Here is a 20,572-nt window from a genome sequence, read left to right on the forward strand (position 1 = left end):
TTTTTTTTTTTTTTTTGTGTGTGTTTTGAATGTCCAGAGGACCAGACTTAACTTTTTTAGATTAATAAGTAATACATTTATGTTTTTTAATTTAATGAAAGACAAATCTTTAAAATTTAAGGACAAAATTTAACCATATTGTTTTCAAGTCTGTAGCTTATTGTAAAAACAGTTTCAAAGATTACAGCACAGTGTGATGTTTTGCAATTTTAACATGAACCTTGTGCATATCTGAAACAAGATGGATTTCCAAGAAGGCGCCGGTGTGTAGGGCTGCCTGTCTCTCGCTCTCTGCTTGTATTTTATTTTTGTTATTTTTACAATGGTTTGTGCAGTGTGCCGAGTCATATTTTCAGTATGATCGTCGGGCACTTTTGGAGCTCCGTACATTTGCTGAAATTCCCGCAGAGTTTTTGAACAGCGGCCAGCACTCTCCCCCACCGGTCCTATCTGAGATTCCTGCGTTCCTTCTGCGTGACCCTGGCCTTTCTCCATGGAGGAAACGTCGCAGACGTCGTGGGAAGCGTGCAGGGATTTTGGTGAAACTGAGGCAAAGTGTGGATTATTCTTTCAGGACTCGCTCTGGATCTGATCATCTCCTCTCTGACCCGTGGTGCTCCCGGGGCCCGGCTGCTGGCCAGCTGCCCGCGTGTTCAGTCCATGGAAACACCTGGAGTTGTTCACCTGTGCGCCGCACCAGCAGACCAGGAGGAGCCGTTCTTCATAACCTGCGCCCGCTGGCGCGCGCGTCTCCTTCCATGGCTGTGCCTGTGTTGGACAATATCAGGATGTGTTTAATCAACGCAAGGTCTGTTTCCAACAAGACGTTTATCCTCAATGACTTTTTTAAAGATGAGGAGTTGGATTTTCTGTTCGTCACAGAATCTTGGATTTCTGATGGTGAGTCCAGCGCCCTGGTGGAATTACTACCACTGGACTGTCTGTGTTTCAATGCCCCGCGGCCATCAGGTCGGCGCGGGGGGGGGATTATTAACAGTTTTTAAAGCAAACTTTGCCAGTAAACAGTTGTCCATCCCGGTGTCCCGCGCCAGCTTCGAGCTGAGCGCCTTTGAACTTGGACACTCTCCTCCGGTCCTGTGTGCGCTCATCTACCGCCCACCTCGTTCTAAGGACTTCATAAATGAATTCTCTGACTTTTTGGCTGATATCACACAGAGATACACTCACTTTTTGTTTATTGGTGACTTTAATTTGCATGTGTGTTGTCAGGAGAAGCTCTTAGTGAAGGACTTTCTAGATTTATTGGACTCTTTTAATTTAGCTCAGCAGGTGAGCGGCCCCACCCAAGAACATGGTCACACGCTGGACCTCGTTTTAACACGCGATGTCTCTGTTTCTAATTTGAAAATCGGTGACAATGTTTTTTCAGATCACATGCCTGTATTGTTTGACTTCACCCCCCCTTGTCATACTGCTAAGACGTGCGTTCCTGCACGTACGCGTTCCATTAACCATTTCACTGCTGCTCGTTTTAATGAAGGTTTTAATTCTGAGAGGATCGAACAGCTCTCGGTGTCTCTTACCACTGAGGAGCTAACCTCTCAGTTCAACTCTGCCTGTTTAGATGTTCTGGACCGTGTTGCTCCCCTTAAGACCAGAAAAACGAAACTTAAATCAGAGCCTTGGCTGAATGACGTCACGCGAGCCGTTAGGCGGCAGTGTCGCAAAGCTGAACGAAAGTGGAGGAAGGACAGGCTCCAGGTGTCTTTTCAAATGTTAAGGGAGAGTTGGCGTCACTATCAGAAAACCGTTAAAGCTGCCAAATGTAAATTCTTTTCTGATTTAATTGTCTCCAACTCCCACAACCCCCGAGTTCTTTTCTCCACCCTGAACTCAGTTCTACACCTCAGTGAGCCTTCACCTCTGGAAGCCTCAACTGAGCTGTGTGAGAACTTCCTCCATTTCTTTTTAGAAAAAGTGGCAAACACCCGGGCACTCATTTCTCCACCAGCTCATGATCTGTCCATCCCTTCTCAGTGCGTGGCTGTGTTTGACCACTTTGAGCCCATCTCTCTGTCCTCTCTGGAGCAGGTAATGTGCAGCATGAAGCCATCTGGTTCCCCCTTTGATGTGGTCCCCCCTCGACTGCTAAAGGAAGTTTTTCCTACCCTGGGTCCTTTTATCCTCACTATTCTGAATAGCAGTTTATCCTCAGGTGTGGTGCCAAAGACTTTTAAACATGCTGCTGTCCAGCCCCTCCTGAAAAAACCTAAACTTGACCCCTCAGTCATGTCCAACTTCCGGCCTGTCTCCAGACTCCCAATCACCTCTAAACTACTGGAAAAAATTGTGGAGTCTCAGTTGAAACAGTTTTTGGGGGATCACGCTATCCTTGAGTTATTCCAATCTGGCTTCAAATCTCTCCATAGCACTGAAACTGCTCTACTGAAGGTTTTTAATGACATTTTCATATCCACAGACGCAGGTGATTCTGTGCTGCTTGTCCTATTGGACCTTACATCTGCTTTTGACACCATCGACCACAATATCCTCATTTCTAGACTGGAGCAGTGGGTGGGCATCACAGGGTCAGCCCTTAAATGGTTTGGGTCCTACCTCTCTGACAGAACCTTATGTGTCAATATCAAAGATTTTAGTTCGGCATCGACCGCACTAGAGTGGGGGGTACCGCAGGGGTCCATCCTCGGTCCCCTTCTCTTTTCTTTATACCTGCTGCCACTAGGTGCTATCTTCCGCAAACACGACATACCCTTTCATTTCTATGCCGATGATTGCCAAATTTACTTCCCCCTGAGGCACAGAGGCACACGCTCTATTCAGCCTCTTCTTGACTGCCTGGCTGACATCCGGGACTGGATGGCTTTAAACTTCTTAAGCTTCAATGAGAAGAAGTCTGAAGTCATGCTGTTTCATCCCAGTGGCTCACTCATGAACTATGACATTGACCTATTCTCTCTAGCCCCGCTAGAGAAACAAAAGGTGACTAATCTGGGGGTGATAATGGACCCGTCCTTAAAACTCAACAGTCACGTAAACATGATGGTCAAATCCTGTTTTTTTCAGCTGAGACGGCTGTCTAAGCTGAAGCCTATACTCAACAAAAAGAACCTCGAGACAGTGATCCACGCCTTCATAACATCTAGGCTTGATTACTGCAATTCACTTCTGTTTGGAATCAGTCAGTCCTCCATTGCTCGTCTACAACTGGTCCAAAATGCTGCAGCCCGATTTTTAACTGGTACAGGCTATAGAGAGCACATCACGCCAGTTTTGGCCTCCCTGCACTGGCTACCCATTCACCTTCAGATCCATTTCAAAATTCTCATGTATGTTTTTAAATCACTGAACAGTTCCGCCCCATCCTATCTCACTGATCTTCTGCAGCCATATGTCCCACCGCGCTCTCTGAGGTCAGCAGACCAGATGCTTCTCTCAGTCCCAGAAACCCGTCGTAATCTCAGAGGTGACAGGGCTTTCTCTGTTCAGGTCCACGACTGTGGAATGAGTTGTCACTGAGTGTCCGGCAGGCTCCCACACTCTCAGTCTTTAAGTCTCGCTTGAAGACCCACTTCTATTCGCTTGCCTTTAACACGGTGTGATTTGTTTTGGTCCGGTCTGTTCTCTACTCTGTTGGCCATTTTAGTTAGCTTCTGCTGCTATTTGTATCTGTATTTCTATTTTATGTTTTCCTGTCCGCTGTGCATGTTTGTTTTCTTTTGTACAGCACTTTGGTTGGCCTTGTTGCTGTTTTAAGTGCTATATAAATAAATTGGTATGGTATGGTATGGTATCTGTAAATAATAAAAGTGAAGATATTTTAATACATCTTTATTGTAAAAATCTATACTAAAATGTAAAACACATGGGTTTAAAGCAGCAGGAAGGCAGTAAGGTAGGATTATGAATCAGGTTTAAAAGTTACAGCTCATGAGGTACTCCATCAGAGCATGACATCTCTTCCACAACACCTTGAGACAAAACCTTCAGGGTGTTCTTCTTCTAATACGCTTAGTGGTGGCTAGTAAGTAGCTTAAGGGAGCACTACCGCCACCAGGTGGTAAGACCAGTTAGATTCTAGTCCCCGCCTACAGAGCCGGTCCAGAAGTGTAAATGGAAACACGACGACACACGAGCCGATCTGAACCGACCCGAACTGATCTGATCCGCAACGTAACAGTGGAAAAGGGGCATTAGATTGCTGCCAGGTCAGTCTTTTTTTGCTCAGTTTTTAAAGTTTAAGTTCTCATGGTGACGTTGCACGTTCGTGGTGAGACATATTGTGTCACTTCCTGTTTGGCTGTTGATAGCTTGAGTGAATTGTTTGATTGAGTTATCTTTTGTTTTCCGGATTTAGCTGTCTTTTTGCACAGTTTTTCATTCTAGTTCACAAACACACTTAGTACAGTTTTTTTCTACTGTTGGACAGTGCTTAAAACATTAGTGTTAGCTTAGCATGGCTGGTGCTTCTCTCCCTGCTTCCTCTGTTTTCTCTTGCTCCATGTGTCAGATGTTTAGTTACTCCTCTACCTCCTTTAGTGGTAATGATACATGTAACAGGAGTTGCAACCCGTCCGGGCGTACCCCGCCCCTTGCACAATGATTGCTGGACATGGGCACCGGCGACCCCCGTGACCCAAAATGGAAGAAGGGGGTAAAAGATAATGAATGGATGGATGGATACATGTAACAAATGTAGTCTTATGGTAGCTTTGGAGGAGAGACTGCCTGAACTGGAAGCTCGGCTCTGCGATGTAGAAAAACCAGTAGCTAGCCAGGTCGTCTTAGACAGCGTGGAACCACAGAGGCTAGCTCCCGTTAGCGGTCCTCCAGCAGACCCCGAGCAGCCGGGACCCCAGGCCGGCTGGGTGACGGTCCGGAGCAAGCGTAGTGCTAAGTCTAAGCCCCCTGTTCACCACTGACCTGTTCACATTTCTAATTGATTTTCCTCGCTCAGTGTCACACCTGCTGAGAAGCAGACCCTGGTTACTGGAAGCTCCATAGTCCATAACGTGGCTTTAGGGACTCCAGCAGCCATAGTTAAATGCATTCCAGGGGCCAGAGCGGGCAACATAGCATCTTATCTGAAACTGATGATTAAGGCTAAGGCTAAATACAGTAAGATTGTTATTCACGTCGGCGGTAATGACACCCGGTTACGCCAATTGGAGGTCACTAAAATTAATGTTGCTTCGGTGTGTGGCTTTGCTAAAACCATGTGGGACTCCGTAGTTTTCTCCGGCCCCCTCCCCAACCTGACCAGCAATGACATGTTTAGCCATATGTCGTCGTTTAACCGCTGGGTGTCCAGGTGGTGTTCTGACAACGACGTGGGCTACATAGATAACTGGAGTTCTTTCTGGGGAAAACCTGGTCTGATGCGGAGAGATGGCATCCATCTCACTTTGGACGGAGCCACTCTTCTTTCTAGAAATATGGCTGATCTTGTTTATCCCCCAAATTATTGACAACCCAGGGTCCAGTCCAGGAAGCAGAGTTGTAGTCCTCCACCCCTCTGCTGCTTCTCCTCTGTTACCCACCCACACCCACATTGAAACAGTGTCAACTCGCCCACGGCTCAAATTAAATAAACAAAAAATCAGCTCTAAAAATATAAACCATAAAAATCTGATTAAAATAAACACAGTTACTTTACCAGAGCAAAATCATAAAATCATTAAATGTGGATTATTGAACATCAGATCTCTTTCCTCTAAATCCCTGTTAGTTAATGAACTGATAACTGATCATCATATTGATTTATTCTGTCTGACAGAAACTTGGCTACAACAGGATCAATCAATCAATCAATCAATCACCTTTATTTTACCAGGTAGAGCCCGTTGAGATCGAGATCTCTTTCACAAGGGTGACCTGGTCAAGTGGTCATCAGCACACGTCACAGGGTAATTGACAATAAGCATTTGCATTTATCAAAAGAAAAAAAGAAACTACTATCACGATAAATAAATGTTAACAGTTTGAAACCATCAGGATAAGACAGACTTCTTTAGACATTAAATGTAGAACAGACATCAGTTTAAGTAGACAGAGTTAAAAGTCAACAAAGACATGTATATTTGATAAGTAGTGTTTTAGAAACATCTGCAATGGTCCAGATTTTTGATAACATTATCTGATACGGTTGACATGAAGGATCTAGGCGAGATGAGTGTTGATAGTTTCAAATCTGTCTGTAAGTTGTTCCAGGCTGAGGGGACGGCGAAGCTGAATGCTCTTTGTCCTAGTTCAGTTCTGACCAGAGGAACTGACAGGAGGATTAGGTCATTAGAGCGCAGGGAGTAATGATTGTGTGATGTTTGTATTAGGGAGGTAAGGTATGACGGGACTAGGTTTAGAAGGGTCTTATAGATGAAGGATATCCAGTGAGTGTATCTGCGAGCGCTGAGAGAAGACCAGCTAGACTTGACGTAAAGTTCACAGTGATGAGTGCGATAATTGGAATCAGTAATGAATCGAAGGGGACCATGATAAACTGAGTCTAAGGACTGTAGGTATTTTGATGCAGCACTCATGTACAGCACGTCACCATAATCTAATATCGGCATGAAAGTTGCAGCTACTAATGTTCTCCTGGCTTTACATGAGAAGCAGGATTTATTTCTGAAGTAGAAGCCTAGCTTCAATTTGAGTTTAGTGACCATTTTGGAGATGTGGATTTTAAATGACAGTTTATTGTCAATGTTGAAACCTAGATATTTGTAGGTGGAGACCATTTCTATTTGTTTCCCCTCTTGGGTTTCAATTTGAGGTGGGTTCTCTGGTTGCTGCTTTCTGTTGGATAAAACCATGATCTTGCTTTTGTCAGCATTTAGGAACAGTCTGAGTTTTTGCAGACGTGACTGGATAATATTAAAAGCGTCTTGAAGAGTGGTGATGGCTTGGCTGAGGGAGGATGAACAGCAATAAATGATAGTGTCATCTGCATAATAATGGTGGGAGGCGTTTGACAGATCACTGCATAGATCGTTGATATATAAGGAGAAAAGAATGGGACCCAAGACAGAACCCTGTGGCACCCCTTTCACAACATCTAGGAACGTAGAGGAGGATCCGGCTACATGGACAGACTGTGTTCTGTCAGTTAGATAGTTGGTGAACCAGGAGACTGCTAGTTTTGATAGACCAGAGTGTTTCAGGATGTTAGTCAATAGTGTGTGATCAACTGTATCAAATGCCTTGGATAGGTCTATAAATAGGGCAACACAGTATTGTTTGCTGTCCAGGGCATGTATGATGTCATTTAATACTTAGAACTGTAGTTACGGTACTGTGCTGTTTTCTGAATCCTGACTGGAATTGTGATAAAATATTATTTGATTGTAGAAAAACAGTTAGCTGATCACAGACAAGTCTTTCGAACAGTTTAGCAAGAATACATAATTTAGAAATTGGTCTGTAGTTGTTGACATTAGTTGGTTCACCCCCTTTTAGCAGAGGGAGAACATGAGCCGATTTCCAGATTTTGGGTATTGTTTTTGTATTTAGACTGAGATTGAAAATACATGAAAGTGGTTCAGCAATGAAATCTGCAGCTAGTTTTAGGAAAAGTGGTTCTATGTTGTCAGGTCCTGCTGCTTTGCGTGTGTCAAGAGTTTTTAGAGCATTTAGAACCTCACTGGGAGATATTGATACAAAGTCAAATCGGTTTGTGACCTGTTTGTCTAGCACATGCGGAGTTGGGGGTGGATTTTCATCAGTTTGGTCAGCAGATAACATTTCAGGATGCGTAAATTCGAACATGGAGCCAGAGGATATAAAGTGTTCATTAAAACAGTTTAGAATTGATAATTTGTCTGACAGAATACCTGAGCTGGTCATAATGGAGCTGGGTAAATGAATGGTTGTTGTCTGACCAGAATTTGATTTTACTATTTGCCAAAACCTTTTTGGATCATTTAGATTTTTTGTGGATGCGTCCAGGTAGTAAAGGATTTTGTTGGAGGATTTTGTTGGTATAAATGAATCCACTCCTGTTAATTATTTAAATGTTCATGTTCCTAGAACAACTGGCCGAGGTGGAGGAGTAGCTTCTATTTTTCAGTCAGGATTATTGATTAATGCCAAACCAGTTATTAGTTATGATTCTTTTGAATCACTGTCCCTCAGTCTTTCTCATCCAAAATGGAAATCAGAAAAGCCACTTTTACTAGTTGTTATATATCGTCCACCAGGAGCTTACTCTCAGTTTTTGTCTGAATTCTCAGAATTATTAACTGACTTATTATTAAAAACTGATAAAATCATCATAATGGGTGATTTCAATATTCATGTAGATGTTGAGAGTGATAGTTTAAGCATAGCCTTTAATAATTTAATAGACTCATTTGGTTTTACCCAAAACGTCCGCACATCTACTCATTCTTATCATCACACTCTTGATTTAGTTCTGACCTATGGTGTAGAGATTAAGGACTTGGTAATAGTTCATCAAAATCCTGTTCTGTCCGACCATTTTTTAATAACCTTTGAGTTTATATTAAATGACTACACAGTCACTGAGAGTAAATTTCATCTCAGCAGGTGCTTATCAGAAAATGCTGTAACCAAATTGAATCAATCTCTTCCATCAATGTTTCCTCTGTCTTGCAGAGTAATGCATCAGAGAACAGAGACTTAGATCATCTAGTTGATCATCTTACAACTTCAATGCAAACTTCACTTGATAAAATTGCTCCACTGAAAAAGAAAGTAATCAATCAGAGGAAACTGGCTCCTTGGTTCAATTCTGAGTTACGAACTTTAAAGCAGCATCTAGAAACCAGGAGAGAAAATGGCGCTCTACTAATGTTGAAGAATTTTATTTAACTTGGAAAGATAGTCTGCTAACATATAAAAAAGCTCTCCGTAAAGCTCGAACTTTATTTTACTCATCTTTAAAAGATGAGAATAAAAATAACCCTAGGTTTCTGTTTAGTACTATTGCTAGACTAATTAAAAGTCCCATCTCTGTTGAACCATGTATCCCTACAACTATAAGTAGTGATGACTTCATGAGATTCTTTATAAATAAAATTATTTCAATTAGAGAGAAAATTCAAACCATCCTTCCTTCTACTCTCTCTAGTCCCCTGTCAAATGAGGCAACTTTAAAAATTTCACTAGAGCCTGATTTATGTTTGGTAAGTGTTTGTCCTGTTGAGCTCTGAATTGTCAAAAATAATAACCTCATCCAAACCATCCACATGCCTGCTAGATCCCATCCCAACCAGACTGTTTAAAAAGGTTTTTCCCCTAATTAATGTCCACATTTTGGATCTACTTAATTTGTCTTTAATGGATGGTTATGTACCACAGAGCTTTAAGGTTACTGTAATTAAACCTTTACTTAAGAAGTCTGACCTTGATTCAGAAATTCTGACCAACTATAGACCTATATCTAATCTAACTTTCATCTCAAATTTCTAGAGAAAATAGTTGCAGGTCAGTTGTGTGAACATCATATGGCGGGAGGGCCAGAACCTCCCGCCATAAGAACAGTTTCTTCCCCTCTGCTGTTAAACTCCTGAACACTCATAATGCTACCTCATAATTTCTGCTTTGGTCACATTACATCTGTTTTATAATTGAATACTCCATCTGTACTGTTTTCTAAGCTTTTTTATTGCTTTCTATTGTATGGGTGTACATATGGTTATGTTATGTTTTTAATTTTACTTTATTTGTGGGTGTACACAGGTCTTATGTCTTATGTAATGTTCTCATTTTTACTTAACTTTTATTTTTACTTAATTTTTACTTAATTTTTACTTTATTTTACTTTATTACTATTCACACCTTATGTCGAAGCAAATTCCTAGTTTGTGAACCTCGTTCATTGACATGGCAATAATAAACTGATTCTGATTCTGATCTACAAAGAAATAATCTGTTTGAAGGGCAGCACGGTGGCGCAACTGGTAGAGCTGCTGCCTCTCAGCGAGCAGGTCCCTGGTTCAAACCCCGGTCCAGGGGCCTTCTGGGTGGAGTTTGCATGTTCTCTCCGTGCATGCGTGGGTTTTCTCCGGGTACTCCGGTTTCCTCCCACAGACCAAAAACATGCATGTTAGACTGATTGGTAACTCTAAATTGTCCCTAGGTGTGAGTGAGGGAGTGAATGGTTGTTTGTCTCGTTTGTCTCTATGTGGCCCTGTGATGGACTTGTGACCCGTCCAGGGTGTACCCCGCCCCTCGCACAGTGATTGCTGGACATGGGCACCAGCGACCCCCGTGACCCAAAATGGAATAAACGGGTAAAGATAATGGATGGATGGATGGATGGATGGATAATCTGTTTGAAGAGTTTCAGTCAGGGTTTAGAGCTCATCATAGCACATAAACAGCACTAGTAAAAGTCACTAATGATATTCTCATGGCCTCAGACAATGGACTTGTGTCTCTACTGGTCCTGTTAGACCTCAGTGCTGCATTTGATACAGTTGATCACAATATTTTACTACAGAGGCTTGAATATGATGTTGGAATTACAGGAACAGCTCTAAAATGGTTTAAATCATATCTATCTGATAGATTCCAGTTTGTAAATGTAAATAATAAATTTTCTTCATACACCAAAGTTAGTCTTGGAGTTCCTCAGGGCTCAGTGCTTGGACCAATACTCTTTACTTTATATATGCTTCCATTAGGTAAAGTTATTAAACAGCATGGGATAGGAATTAATATTTCAGTCTTTCTCCCTCCTTAGATGACATTAATCTGTCCTCCAGCTCTAATGTTAAAAATCTTGGTGTTATTTTTGATCAGGACATGTCTTTTATCCCCCGCATTAAAAACGTTACTAGAACCTCCTTCTTCCACCTGCGTAATATCACTAACATTAGAAACATCTGATCTAAAAATGATGCAGAAAAACTGGTCCATGCATTTGTCACGTCTAGACTGGACTATTGCAATGGTTTATTATCTGGGTGTCCAAATACTTCTTTAAAACGTCTTCAGTTGATCCAAAATGCTGCTGCCAGAGTCTTAACTGGAGTTACTGGGAGAGATCATATCTCTCCAGTTTTAGTTTCTCTCCATTGGCTCCCTGTCAAATCCAGAATAGAATTCAAAATCTTACTTCTAACCTACAAAGCTCTCAACAACCTGGCTCCATCTTATATTACAGATCTTGTTGTTCCATATTTTCCTAACAGATCACTTCACTCTCAGACTGCAGGTTTACTTGTGGTTCCTAGAATTTACAAAAACAGAATGGGAGGCAGATCTTTCAGTTATCAGGCTCCTCTCTTGTGGAACCAACTTCCAATCTCTGTCCGTGAGGCTGACACATTATCCAGTTTTAAGACTTTCCTTTTTGCTAAATCCTATAGTTAGGGTCAGCTTGGGTTTCCTGAGCCGTCCCTTAGTTTTGTTCCTGTAGACTTAGACTGCTGGAGGGCAAACTGACCAAAATTTTTCACTCTGCTACTGTCTTTACTTACTCTGCTCAACCTGTTTTGTGTTTGTAATTATTTTTTCTATCCATAACATGTGTTTTTTGTCTTTCAGATACACCTGGAACTATACCTGGACCTGGACCTATATCTGGACCTACCATTCTGTGTTCGTCTGTCTCTCTTTCCTGTCCTCTCAACCAGCCGGTCAAAGCAGATGACCGCTTGTCCTGAGCCTGGTTCTGCTGGAGGTTTCTTCCTGTTAAAAGGGAGTTTTTCTTTCCACTGTCTCCACTGTGCTTGCTCAGGATGGGAGACTGCAATGAAGCCTTCAACTTGTCTGCTGGATTCCTTAGATAGAGAACTTTACTAACTGGCTTTTTTATGTATGTGAATGTTTCTGTAAAGTGTCCTGAGACAACTTTGTTGTGATTTGGTGCTATAGAAGTAAACTGAATTGAACTGAACTGAACTGAACTGTTTTGTTATTCCTTAGGTACTGCTTTCCATTTGGACGACCTGAGGGCGCTTTAAAGGCAACGCTGTCTTTGCTTGAAAGGGTAAGTTAGATGTATAAACCTGACACATGCATACGTGCATTGTTTTGTCTTCTAACACTTTAGCAAACCTTTTATTCAGGTCTGTATTTTTCTGTTTTAATATTTTGTTTTTGTTAACTTTTGAATTATCTATGTAACAATGTAACATATTGGAATAAAATATGCTTAACTACAGCTGGAGATAATCACCCACTTCCCATGACTCCAAAATGAAAAAGCTAAAGTTTGTGATTACACAGTGTCATTTGTTGTTACAGCTCCACTCAGAATGTGTTTATCTTTGTATCTAAAATATTCTCCTTTGTTCTTTACTGTTTAAAGACTTTTATTTCATTATTTTAAATGCTCAGCTGACTATGGGATTTCAGTTGGTAGTTCTGGAACATTTTAGGTCTCTTATAATAATTGTGTCCATTCCTTGATAACTGCTTTTGTGTTTCCAATCAAAATTGATCAGTATGAATATATTAGTGAAAAGAGGACAGAGAGCCAACATCAAACCTGGAAATTTAGTTCTATGATATAATTACTGTCTACAAACTGTGAACATTAAGGCTAAAATGAATCCCCATTTTCTGAACCACCAAGAGTGTAACACTCCAAATTTTATGAAAATAATCCAAATTTGGCTTTGTTTTCAGATTACTTGTGAGAAAAGTCATAACATTTCAAGTAAATCATATCAGAAGAAATGTTTTTAACGCTATGCTCATTTTACTGCTCAGTGTATCCTCACAACCCTATAGTACTTTATGAGTTTTTGAAAACTAAATGGAAAAGATTTATACCTGCCAGGTCTCACATCTTATTGTCCCTCAGTCAAACACGGCTAATCATGTTGCTGTGTCCTTTGCTAAGGTTCTGATGAAAGACATCATCACCCCAGTCCCACAGGAAGAAGTCAAAGCTGTGATCAGGAAGTGTCTGGAGCAGGCAGCTGTGGTCAATTACCAGCGCCTGTCGGAATATGCAAAACTGGAAGGTAAGTGAAAGAAAATGCTATATGTTGTCATCATTGTATGCTTCCATAAAATTATAAATTAGTTCTCTGCATTTAACCCATCACACCTGAGATACATCCAGGTGGAGCAGTTGGCAGTTATGTAAACACTTGGGGAGCAGTCAGGGATTAGATGTCTTGCTCAGGGACACCACGACATGTGGGCATGACGGGGACAGCATTGGTACATTGTTTTCTTTAAACGCTCCTTTGTGTTTTTGAAACTGTAAAAATCCAACATGACATTTCTTTCTTTGGTTAACATGATATTTATAAGGGATGTGTCCATTGGCGCCAGAAGTATTTGTTATGTGTGTGTGTGTGTATGTGCGGGGTGGGGGGTCTCACTGGTGAGGGGTCTGGGGGTCCTCTCCCATAAAATTTTGAATAAAGTAGGTGCCATTTCCTGCATTCTGGTGTATTTTAACGAGTTGTTAAACATCTATGTTTACCTACATAAGTAAACAAAGTAAAATATAAGTAAATTTTAGAAAGCAACAAGAAGTAGCCCGACCAACAGTTCTCCCTGTGTGAAGAGAGCATGCTCCGCTTCTTTCACGCACCCACCCGGTCAAAAACTGCCATAACTAACATAGCGCTAAGCTAGTTTGCAACATAGAGGTGTCTCCCCCTCCTCCCCACTCCTCGTTCACAACCCCCCCCCCCGAAGAAATGAGGGACCAAGGAATCCAGATGAAAAACTGCATGCGGTGTGGTGAGATGTTGTAGGTAGCCAGGAAAACCCGGAGTGGATTTTTTAGTGGTTTGAGTATTATCCTACTAATCAAGTGGAATGGATTTGTTCATGAAGAAATACAAAAAGCGCTGGGTGAACTAATATTTCATGGTAAATGTGGGGTCCACTTTAAATGTGAGGGGAACACATCCCCTTCCCATATAATTGATGCGACACCTATGGATGTGCCAAAAGCAGTAAGAAAATTGATCGAACAAGATGTTTAAGTATGAACTGTATTTTAGCACTCAGCTGAGAACTTGAGTGTTAATATTTTAAACTAAGTATTTTCACAATGGGAGATGTCATTCAATTATTAAGTATTTCTATTGATTTTTCATTACATTGGCCAAATTAATCAAAACAAATTAGTCTTTGTATTCCAACAAAGTGATGTCAGGTCCTCTGCGCTCTGGACGATTTCTTTGTGTTGAAATGTTTTGTTTTTCATCCAAAAGACTTCATCAGTCTGAGGAGTCACAACAAACAGTTCCATAAGTGGTTTACTAACATAGTGGGCCAACGAGTTTGATGATGATAAGATGGTAACTGGGGTCCGCCCTGTCCCCCATCGACTCCTCTGAGGCACCAAAGTTAGTCATGGAGTTCCTCAAGATTCAGTGCTTGGATCAATACTCTTTACTTGTATATGCTTCCATTAGGTAATGTTATTAAACAGCATGGGATACATTTTCATTGTTATGCTGATGACACACAGTTATATTTGTCCATGAAACCCAATGAATCCAATCATCTATTTACACTACAAACATGTCTTAAAGACATAAAACCCCTAATTTTTCTGCTTTTAAACACAGACAAGACTGAGGTTTCAGTTCTATGTCGTATAGGCTTCGCCCTTTAAGGCTGTCGCTTAGTGGGTTTATCCCGTTATGCGTAGCATTTGCACTGAAAAATTTAGTCCACGCCCACCTGCTGTGTGGGCCCCACCCGGTCCGTATAAATTACGTTAAGAGCGGGAAATCGGCTCCCATTTTTTCTTCAGCGAGCTAATAGCACTGTCAGAAGAACAAAGAAGGATAATTGTGTAGATGACCAACCTTTGTTAAGGATGCTTGGCCCGGCAGTGGACCTCTGGTCGTCCGATGAGTTCTCCTCCCCGAGGAGAAGCTGACGAGCAGTCTTGTTTCAAGGTAAGCGCTGAGGAGTATTTCTCAGTGACAGGTCACTACACGCTGGACAACGCCATCTTGTATTTTTTCTCTTATCGCCGACCCTCGGAGCGAATCGGATGGTTCCTCCGGGACAGGCGGCGCTCAGCTGCAGCCCCCGCTGCTCGTTCCCTCCTGGAGAGCGTAGTGTCGGTGGAGGGGGGCTGAGTGAATGCTCACCCCATCCTACCTCGTTTCCAATCGGCGATCACACCGCTCCCGGCCGACGGCGCCCTCAGGGGTTGCCCGGCGTAACCCAGGAGGCGGCTGACATGAAAGGACCCCTTTTTTACGTTCTACGCCTTTCCCGCCAGTTCAGATGATCCGGCGGGAAGGTTGTTTACTGGGTTCCATTCCGGCTCACCGTCTTGATCCATATGGCCTCGTGTTCCCAACAGGACGTCCTATAGGCGAGGCCACAGACGGGATTTTTCCTGGTATATTGGGGGAGCCGGTCTCCACAGTCCGCACCCATCTCCAGAGCAGGGGTTCACTGAGCAGAAAGTCCCTCCGTGCCCCCTGGAGCCGAGCCTGATGGAGGCTTCATTGGAGTAAGATGTCGAGGTGGACCAGCGTCCTGTGCCTCTGGTTAGCATAACCGAGACGGTGACACCGCTCTCCAACCGAGCTCACCAGCATGTGTTCCACACGGCCGCAGCGAACAACACGTTACGCTGTTGGCATACACGTTCAGAGGTGGGAAGAGACGGTGGCCCTCTGTCCTTCGGCCCACTCCTCTCTCGTAGCAGCTGCTTGCTAACGACGCTGCTGGCCCCTGCAGTACGCTCCGTCTACAGGGCAGCTGACGTCATCCTCAACCGGTGCACCTCTTTTGCTGTCTGCCACCCCGCATCGCAGCCAGAGAACGAGGTCCCAGAGGTTCTCCTGGCTCGTCACTCCACCTTCCTCTCAGGAGAGCTGTAGGAGCTTTGCTCCTCTGCCCCAGGTGCGTGAACGCATCATGGTTCCCAGGCCTACGACATTTGTTATCAGGGCGCTCGTGGAACCTGCCGTAGAGGCCACTTCATGTCCACTGAACGACATGCTGTCTTTTCTGCAGCTGTCGAGGGACAGAAATCTGGTGTCCAGCACGACTATCGTATGCTACAACCGTGTTTTCTTCTTGTCTCAAAGTTGTCGGAGACAGAACAACCTTTAATCATCCTCTGATGGAGCATTTTGTCTCAGATTGATATAGCAGCTGTGGGCCTGTTTGTGACACGAGAAATGCTCAGTGTCAATTATGCGTTTCTCTGAGCCTACAAGACGAACCACCGCTGGGGTGGATGCATTTGTCCACAGTCCATGGCCCAAAATGCTTCTGTACGCGTTTTTTCTCCACCTCCTCTGATTTTACGGTTCTTGAACCGAGTTCAGGAGGAGGGATTGACAGCTCTCCTGGTGGCCCCGAACACGTGAACGCACCATGGGTCCCAGCCCTGCAACGTCTGCTGTCGGGGTGCCCGTGGAAACTGCCATAGAGGGAGGACGCTCTCCTCCAGGCAGGAGGAGCGACCAGGATTTACCCAGAAATAGGCCAGCAGCTGTGGGTCTGGGCGTTGAACGAATCCACTTAGAGAGGATGGGTTGCCAACAGGATGTAATGCGCACAATTCAGGTTTCACGTGTTGCATCTACCATAGCGATGTACACATCAAAGCGGACAGCTTTTCTGTGCTGGTGTACAGAGAAAGGTGTAGAGGCCACCTCATGTTCATTAGGTGGCATGCTGTTCTTTTTGCAGCAGCTGATGGACAGAAATTTGCATCCAACACATTTAAAACGTACGCTGCAGCCATCTCTTCCTGACATGAAGGTTTCTGAGACAGAACAGGTTTTAATCATCCGCTGATGAAGCGTTTTCTAAAAGGTGTACAGAGACGCAGGCCTGTCTCACACCCACTTGTTCCAGTGGGATTTAATACTAGTCCTGCAGGTCCTGATTAAAGCTTCATTTGAGTCTGTGGATCAGGTTCCACTTAAATTCTTGTCTCTTTAAACAGCCCTGCTGCTGGCTTTAACATCCGCTAAGAGAGTGAATGTTTTATCTGCCCTCTCTGTCGCTCCGTCATGTCTCAGAATTCAGGCTGACGGCAGCTCAGCTGATTTTAGGCCAACCCAGCTTTTATGCCTAAAACATCACGAGCTCTTTTAATCAAGAGCGATATCGTTGGGGGGGTCGCCCCCCCCCCCCCCCCCCCTTCACACAGATCAGAAGAAGTAGCGTCTTTTTATCTCCTCTGTCCTGTGCAGGGCGTTGACGTGTTACCTAGCGTGCACAGCTGCAATGCGTCAACATCTGTTTGTGCATTATAGAGATGCATCTGCAGGTCGCCCGTTATCCACCCAGCGCTTGTCACACTGGTTGTGTGAGGCCATTTCTGAAGCCTACAGAGCATCAGATTTAGAGCCTCCTGTCAACCTCAGGGCGCATTCGACCAGGGGTATCGCATCTTCGACTGCTTTGCATAATGGTATGTCAATGCAGGACATTTTGCACTGTGGCCGCGTGGTCAACACCCTGCTCAATAATTCGCTTTCATCTACGTGATGTGACAGCTCGTTCCATGACATATTCTGTCCTTAGTGTTTACAGAATGAATATTATTGTTTCATGGAACTCCGTTTTACTCACATCTGTCTGCATGCATTACAGTGTGAGATGTTATCAGTCACAAGTTGTGACTGTTATTTTGGTTCTATTGTCATTAATCAGTTCACGACTATTGTTACCAATCAGTTCATTTGATTAATAATCAGCTCTCCTGTTATTATTAATCTGTTCATACGGTTCAGCCGTAAACCGGTTGGTTCATGGCTCTTTTCAGCGTTTTTCCCTCCCTGTTGAAGTTTTCCGGGGCGTTCATGCATTCAGAATGCATAGTTACACAACATGCGTCTGTGCATGGCTCACATAATTACGCAATGCATAATTACGCACATGGGAGCTGAGTGACAAGACATTTTTGGGCAAGCTTCTGCTTCATACGGTGTTCAAATGGACCCAGTGAGGCGAGGACAACATCCGCTTCGCCCTTAACCCACTAAGCGACCTATACGAAATAGAACGTTGGTTACGTACTGTAACCCCAGATTCTATGAGTATAGGCGTAGCCCTTTAAGCGTCGGGCCTCAGTGGCTCCTAAATGGCTGAAGAAAAAGCTATTTTGGGAGCCGATTTCCCGCTCTTAACGTAATTTATACGGACCGGGTGGGGCCCACACAGCAGGTGGGCGTGGACTAAATTTTTCAGTGCAAATGCTACGCATAACGGGATAAACCCACTAAGCGACAGCCTTAAAGGGCTACGCCTATACTCATAGAATCTGGGGTTACAGTACGTAACCAATGTTTTTGGACCTGAGCACCTTAGGAATTAATATTTCAGTCTTTCTCCCTCCTTAGATGCATTAATCTGTCCTCCAGCTCTAATGTTAAAAATCTTGGTGTTATTTTTGATCAGGACATGTCTTTTATCCCCCACATTAAAAACTTTATTAGAACCACCTTCTTCCACCTGCGTAATATCGCTAAAATTAGAAACATCTTATCTAAAAATGATGCAGAAAATCTGGTTCTTGCATTTGTCACGTCTAGACTGGACTATTGCAATGGTTTATTATATGGGTGTTCAAATACTTCTTTAAAAATGACACCCGGTTACGCCAATCAGAGGTCACTCAAATTAATGTTGCTTCGGTGTGTGACTTTGCTAAAACCATGTCGGACTCGTTAGTTTTTTTCTGGCCTCCTCCCCAACCTGACCAGCGATGACATGTTTAGCCGTATGTCGTTGTTTAACCGCTGGGTGTCCAGGTGGTGTTCTGACAATGACGTGGGCTACATAGATAACTGGAGTTCTTTCTGGGGGAAACCTGGTCTGATGTGGAGAGATGGCATCCACCCCACTTTGGACGGAGCCGCTCTTCTTTCTTGAAATATGGCTGATTTTGTTTATCCCCCAAATTATTGACAACCCAGGAAGCAGAGTTGTAGTCCTCCACCCCTCTCTGCTGCTTCTCCTCTGTACACCACCCACACCCACATTGAAACAGGGTCAACTCGCCCATGGCTCAAATTAAATAAACCAAAAATCAGCTTTAAAAAAATAAACCATAAAAATCTTATTAAAATAAACACAGTTACTTTACCAGAGCAAAATCATAAAATCATTAAATGTGGATTATTGAACATCAGATCTCTTTCCGCTAAATCCCTGTTAGTTAATGAACTGATAATCAATCAATCAACCTTTATTTATACAGGTAAATCCCATTGAGCCTCGAGGACTCATTTACAAGAGAGACCTGATTTCAACAAAGAAAGATGACAACAATGGACAACAGCAACAACAATAAACAGTTATAAAAACTCATACTACTTTTTTTTTTTTTTTTTTTAACAAATAGGATGGCTAAAAGGAAAAAGGTAACAAAACAAAACACAGCTAGATTCCAAGACAAATGTATAAAACTAAAAACAGGAACATGTCTGCATTGGTCCCTGCCAGGAGTCCAACAGATTCTTAAAGCCACTTAGAGAGGTCAAAGGTCGAGAGCTTCAAATCTTTTTGTAAGGTATTCCAGGAAACAGGAGCGGAGTAGGAGAAGGTCCTTTTGCCTAGTTCAGTCCTCACTGAGGGAACACTGCAGGTAATGATGTCCTGAGAGCGCACTCCGTAGCTGCACTCACGCAGAGACATGTAGGAGGAGATGTATGAAGGCAGCAGACCAAGAAGTGATTTAAAGATGAAAATGTACCAGTGAGAGAGTCTGCGTGAAGTTAATGATGTCCAGTTAACCAGTGAATACTGGGTGCAGTGGTGGGTACGATAATCACAGCCAGTTATGAATCTTAGTGCACCATGATAGACAGCATCCAACATCTGCAGGGTTCTTGTAGGAGCGTTCATGTAAATAATATCACCAAAATCAATTGAGGGAAGGAAAGTCACAGATACAAGGCGTTTTCTAGCATTCAGGGTTAGACAGGATTTGTTTCTGAACAAATCTGATCATCATGTTGATTTATTGTGTCTGACAGAAACTTGGCTACAACAGGAGGATTTTGTTGGTATAAATGAATCCACTCCTGTTAATTATTTAAATGTTCATGTTCCTAGAACAACTGGCCGAGGTGGAGGAGTAGCTTCTATTTTTCAGTCAGGATTATTGATTAATGCCAAACCAGTTATTAGTTATGATTCTTTTGAATCACTGTCCCTCAGTCTTTCTCATCCAAAATGGAAATCAGAAAAGCCACTTTTACTAGTTGTTATATATCGTCCACCAGGAGCTTACTCTCAGTTTTTGTCTGAATTCTCAGAATTATTAACTGACTTATTATTAAATACTGATAAAATCATCTTAATGGGTGATTTCAATATTCATGTAGATGTTGAGAGTGATAGTTTAAGCATAGCCTTTAATAATTTAATAGACTCATTTGGTTTTTTCCCAAAACGTCCGCACATCTACTCATTCTTATCATCACACTCTTGATTTAGTTCTGACCTATGGTGTAGAGATTAAGGACTTGGTAATAGTTCCTCAAAATCCTGTTCTGTCCGACCATTTTTTAATAACCTTTGAGTTTACATTAAATGACTACACAGTCACTGAGAGTAAATTTCATCTCAGCAGGTGCTTATCAGAAAATGCTGTAACCAAATTTAAACAATCTCTTCCATCTGTCATGATCAACGGCCCCTGCTGCCCCCCCCCCCCCCC

General features: G+C 42.9%; 1 protein-coding gene across 1 annotated transcript in view; it reads left to right on the top strand.

Annotated features, from left to right (window-relative positions):
* The window catches only part of LOC119412087 (calcium-dependent secretion activator 1-like), a 780,001-nt gene that overhangs the window by 294,604 nt on the left and 464,825 nt on the right, over positions 1 to 20,572 (top strand). Inside the window, 2 exon segments of the mRNA XM_037679064.1 lie at positions 11,872 to 11,935; positions 12,794 to 12,917. Of these exon segments, the coding sequence (XP_037534992.1) occupies positions 11,872 to 11,935; positions 12,794 to 12,917 (188 nt within the window).

Source organism: Nematolebias whitei, chromosome 7, assembly GCF_014905685.2.
Source record: "Nematolebias whitei isolate Nwh7 chromosome 7, NemWhi1, whole genome shotgun sequence".
Taxonomy (NCBI): Eukaryota; Metazoa; Chordata; class Actinopteri; order Cyprinodontiformes; family Rivulidae; genus Nematolebias; species Nematolebias whitei.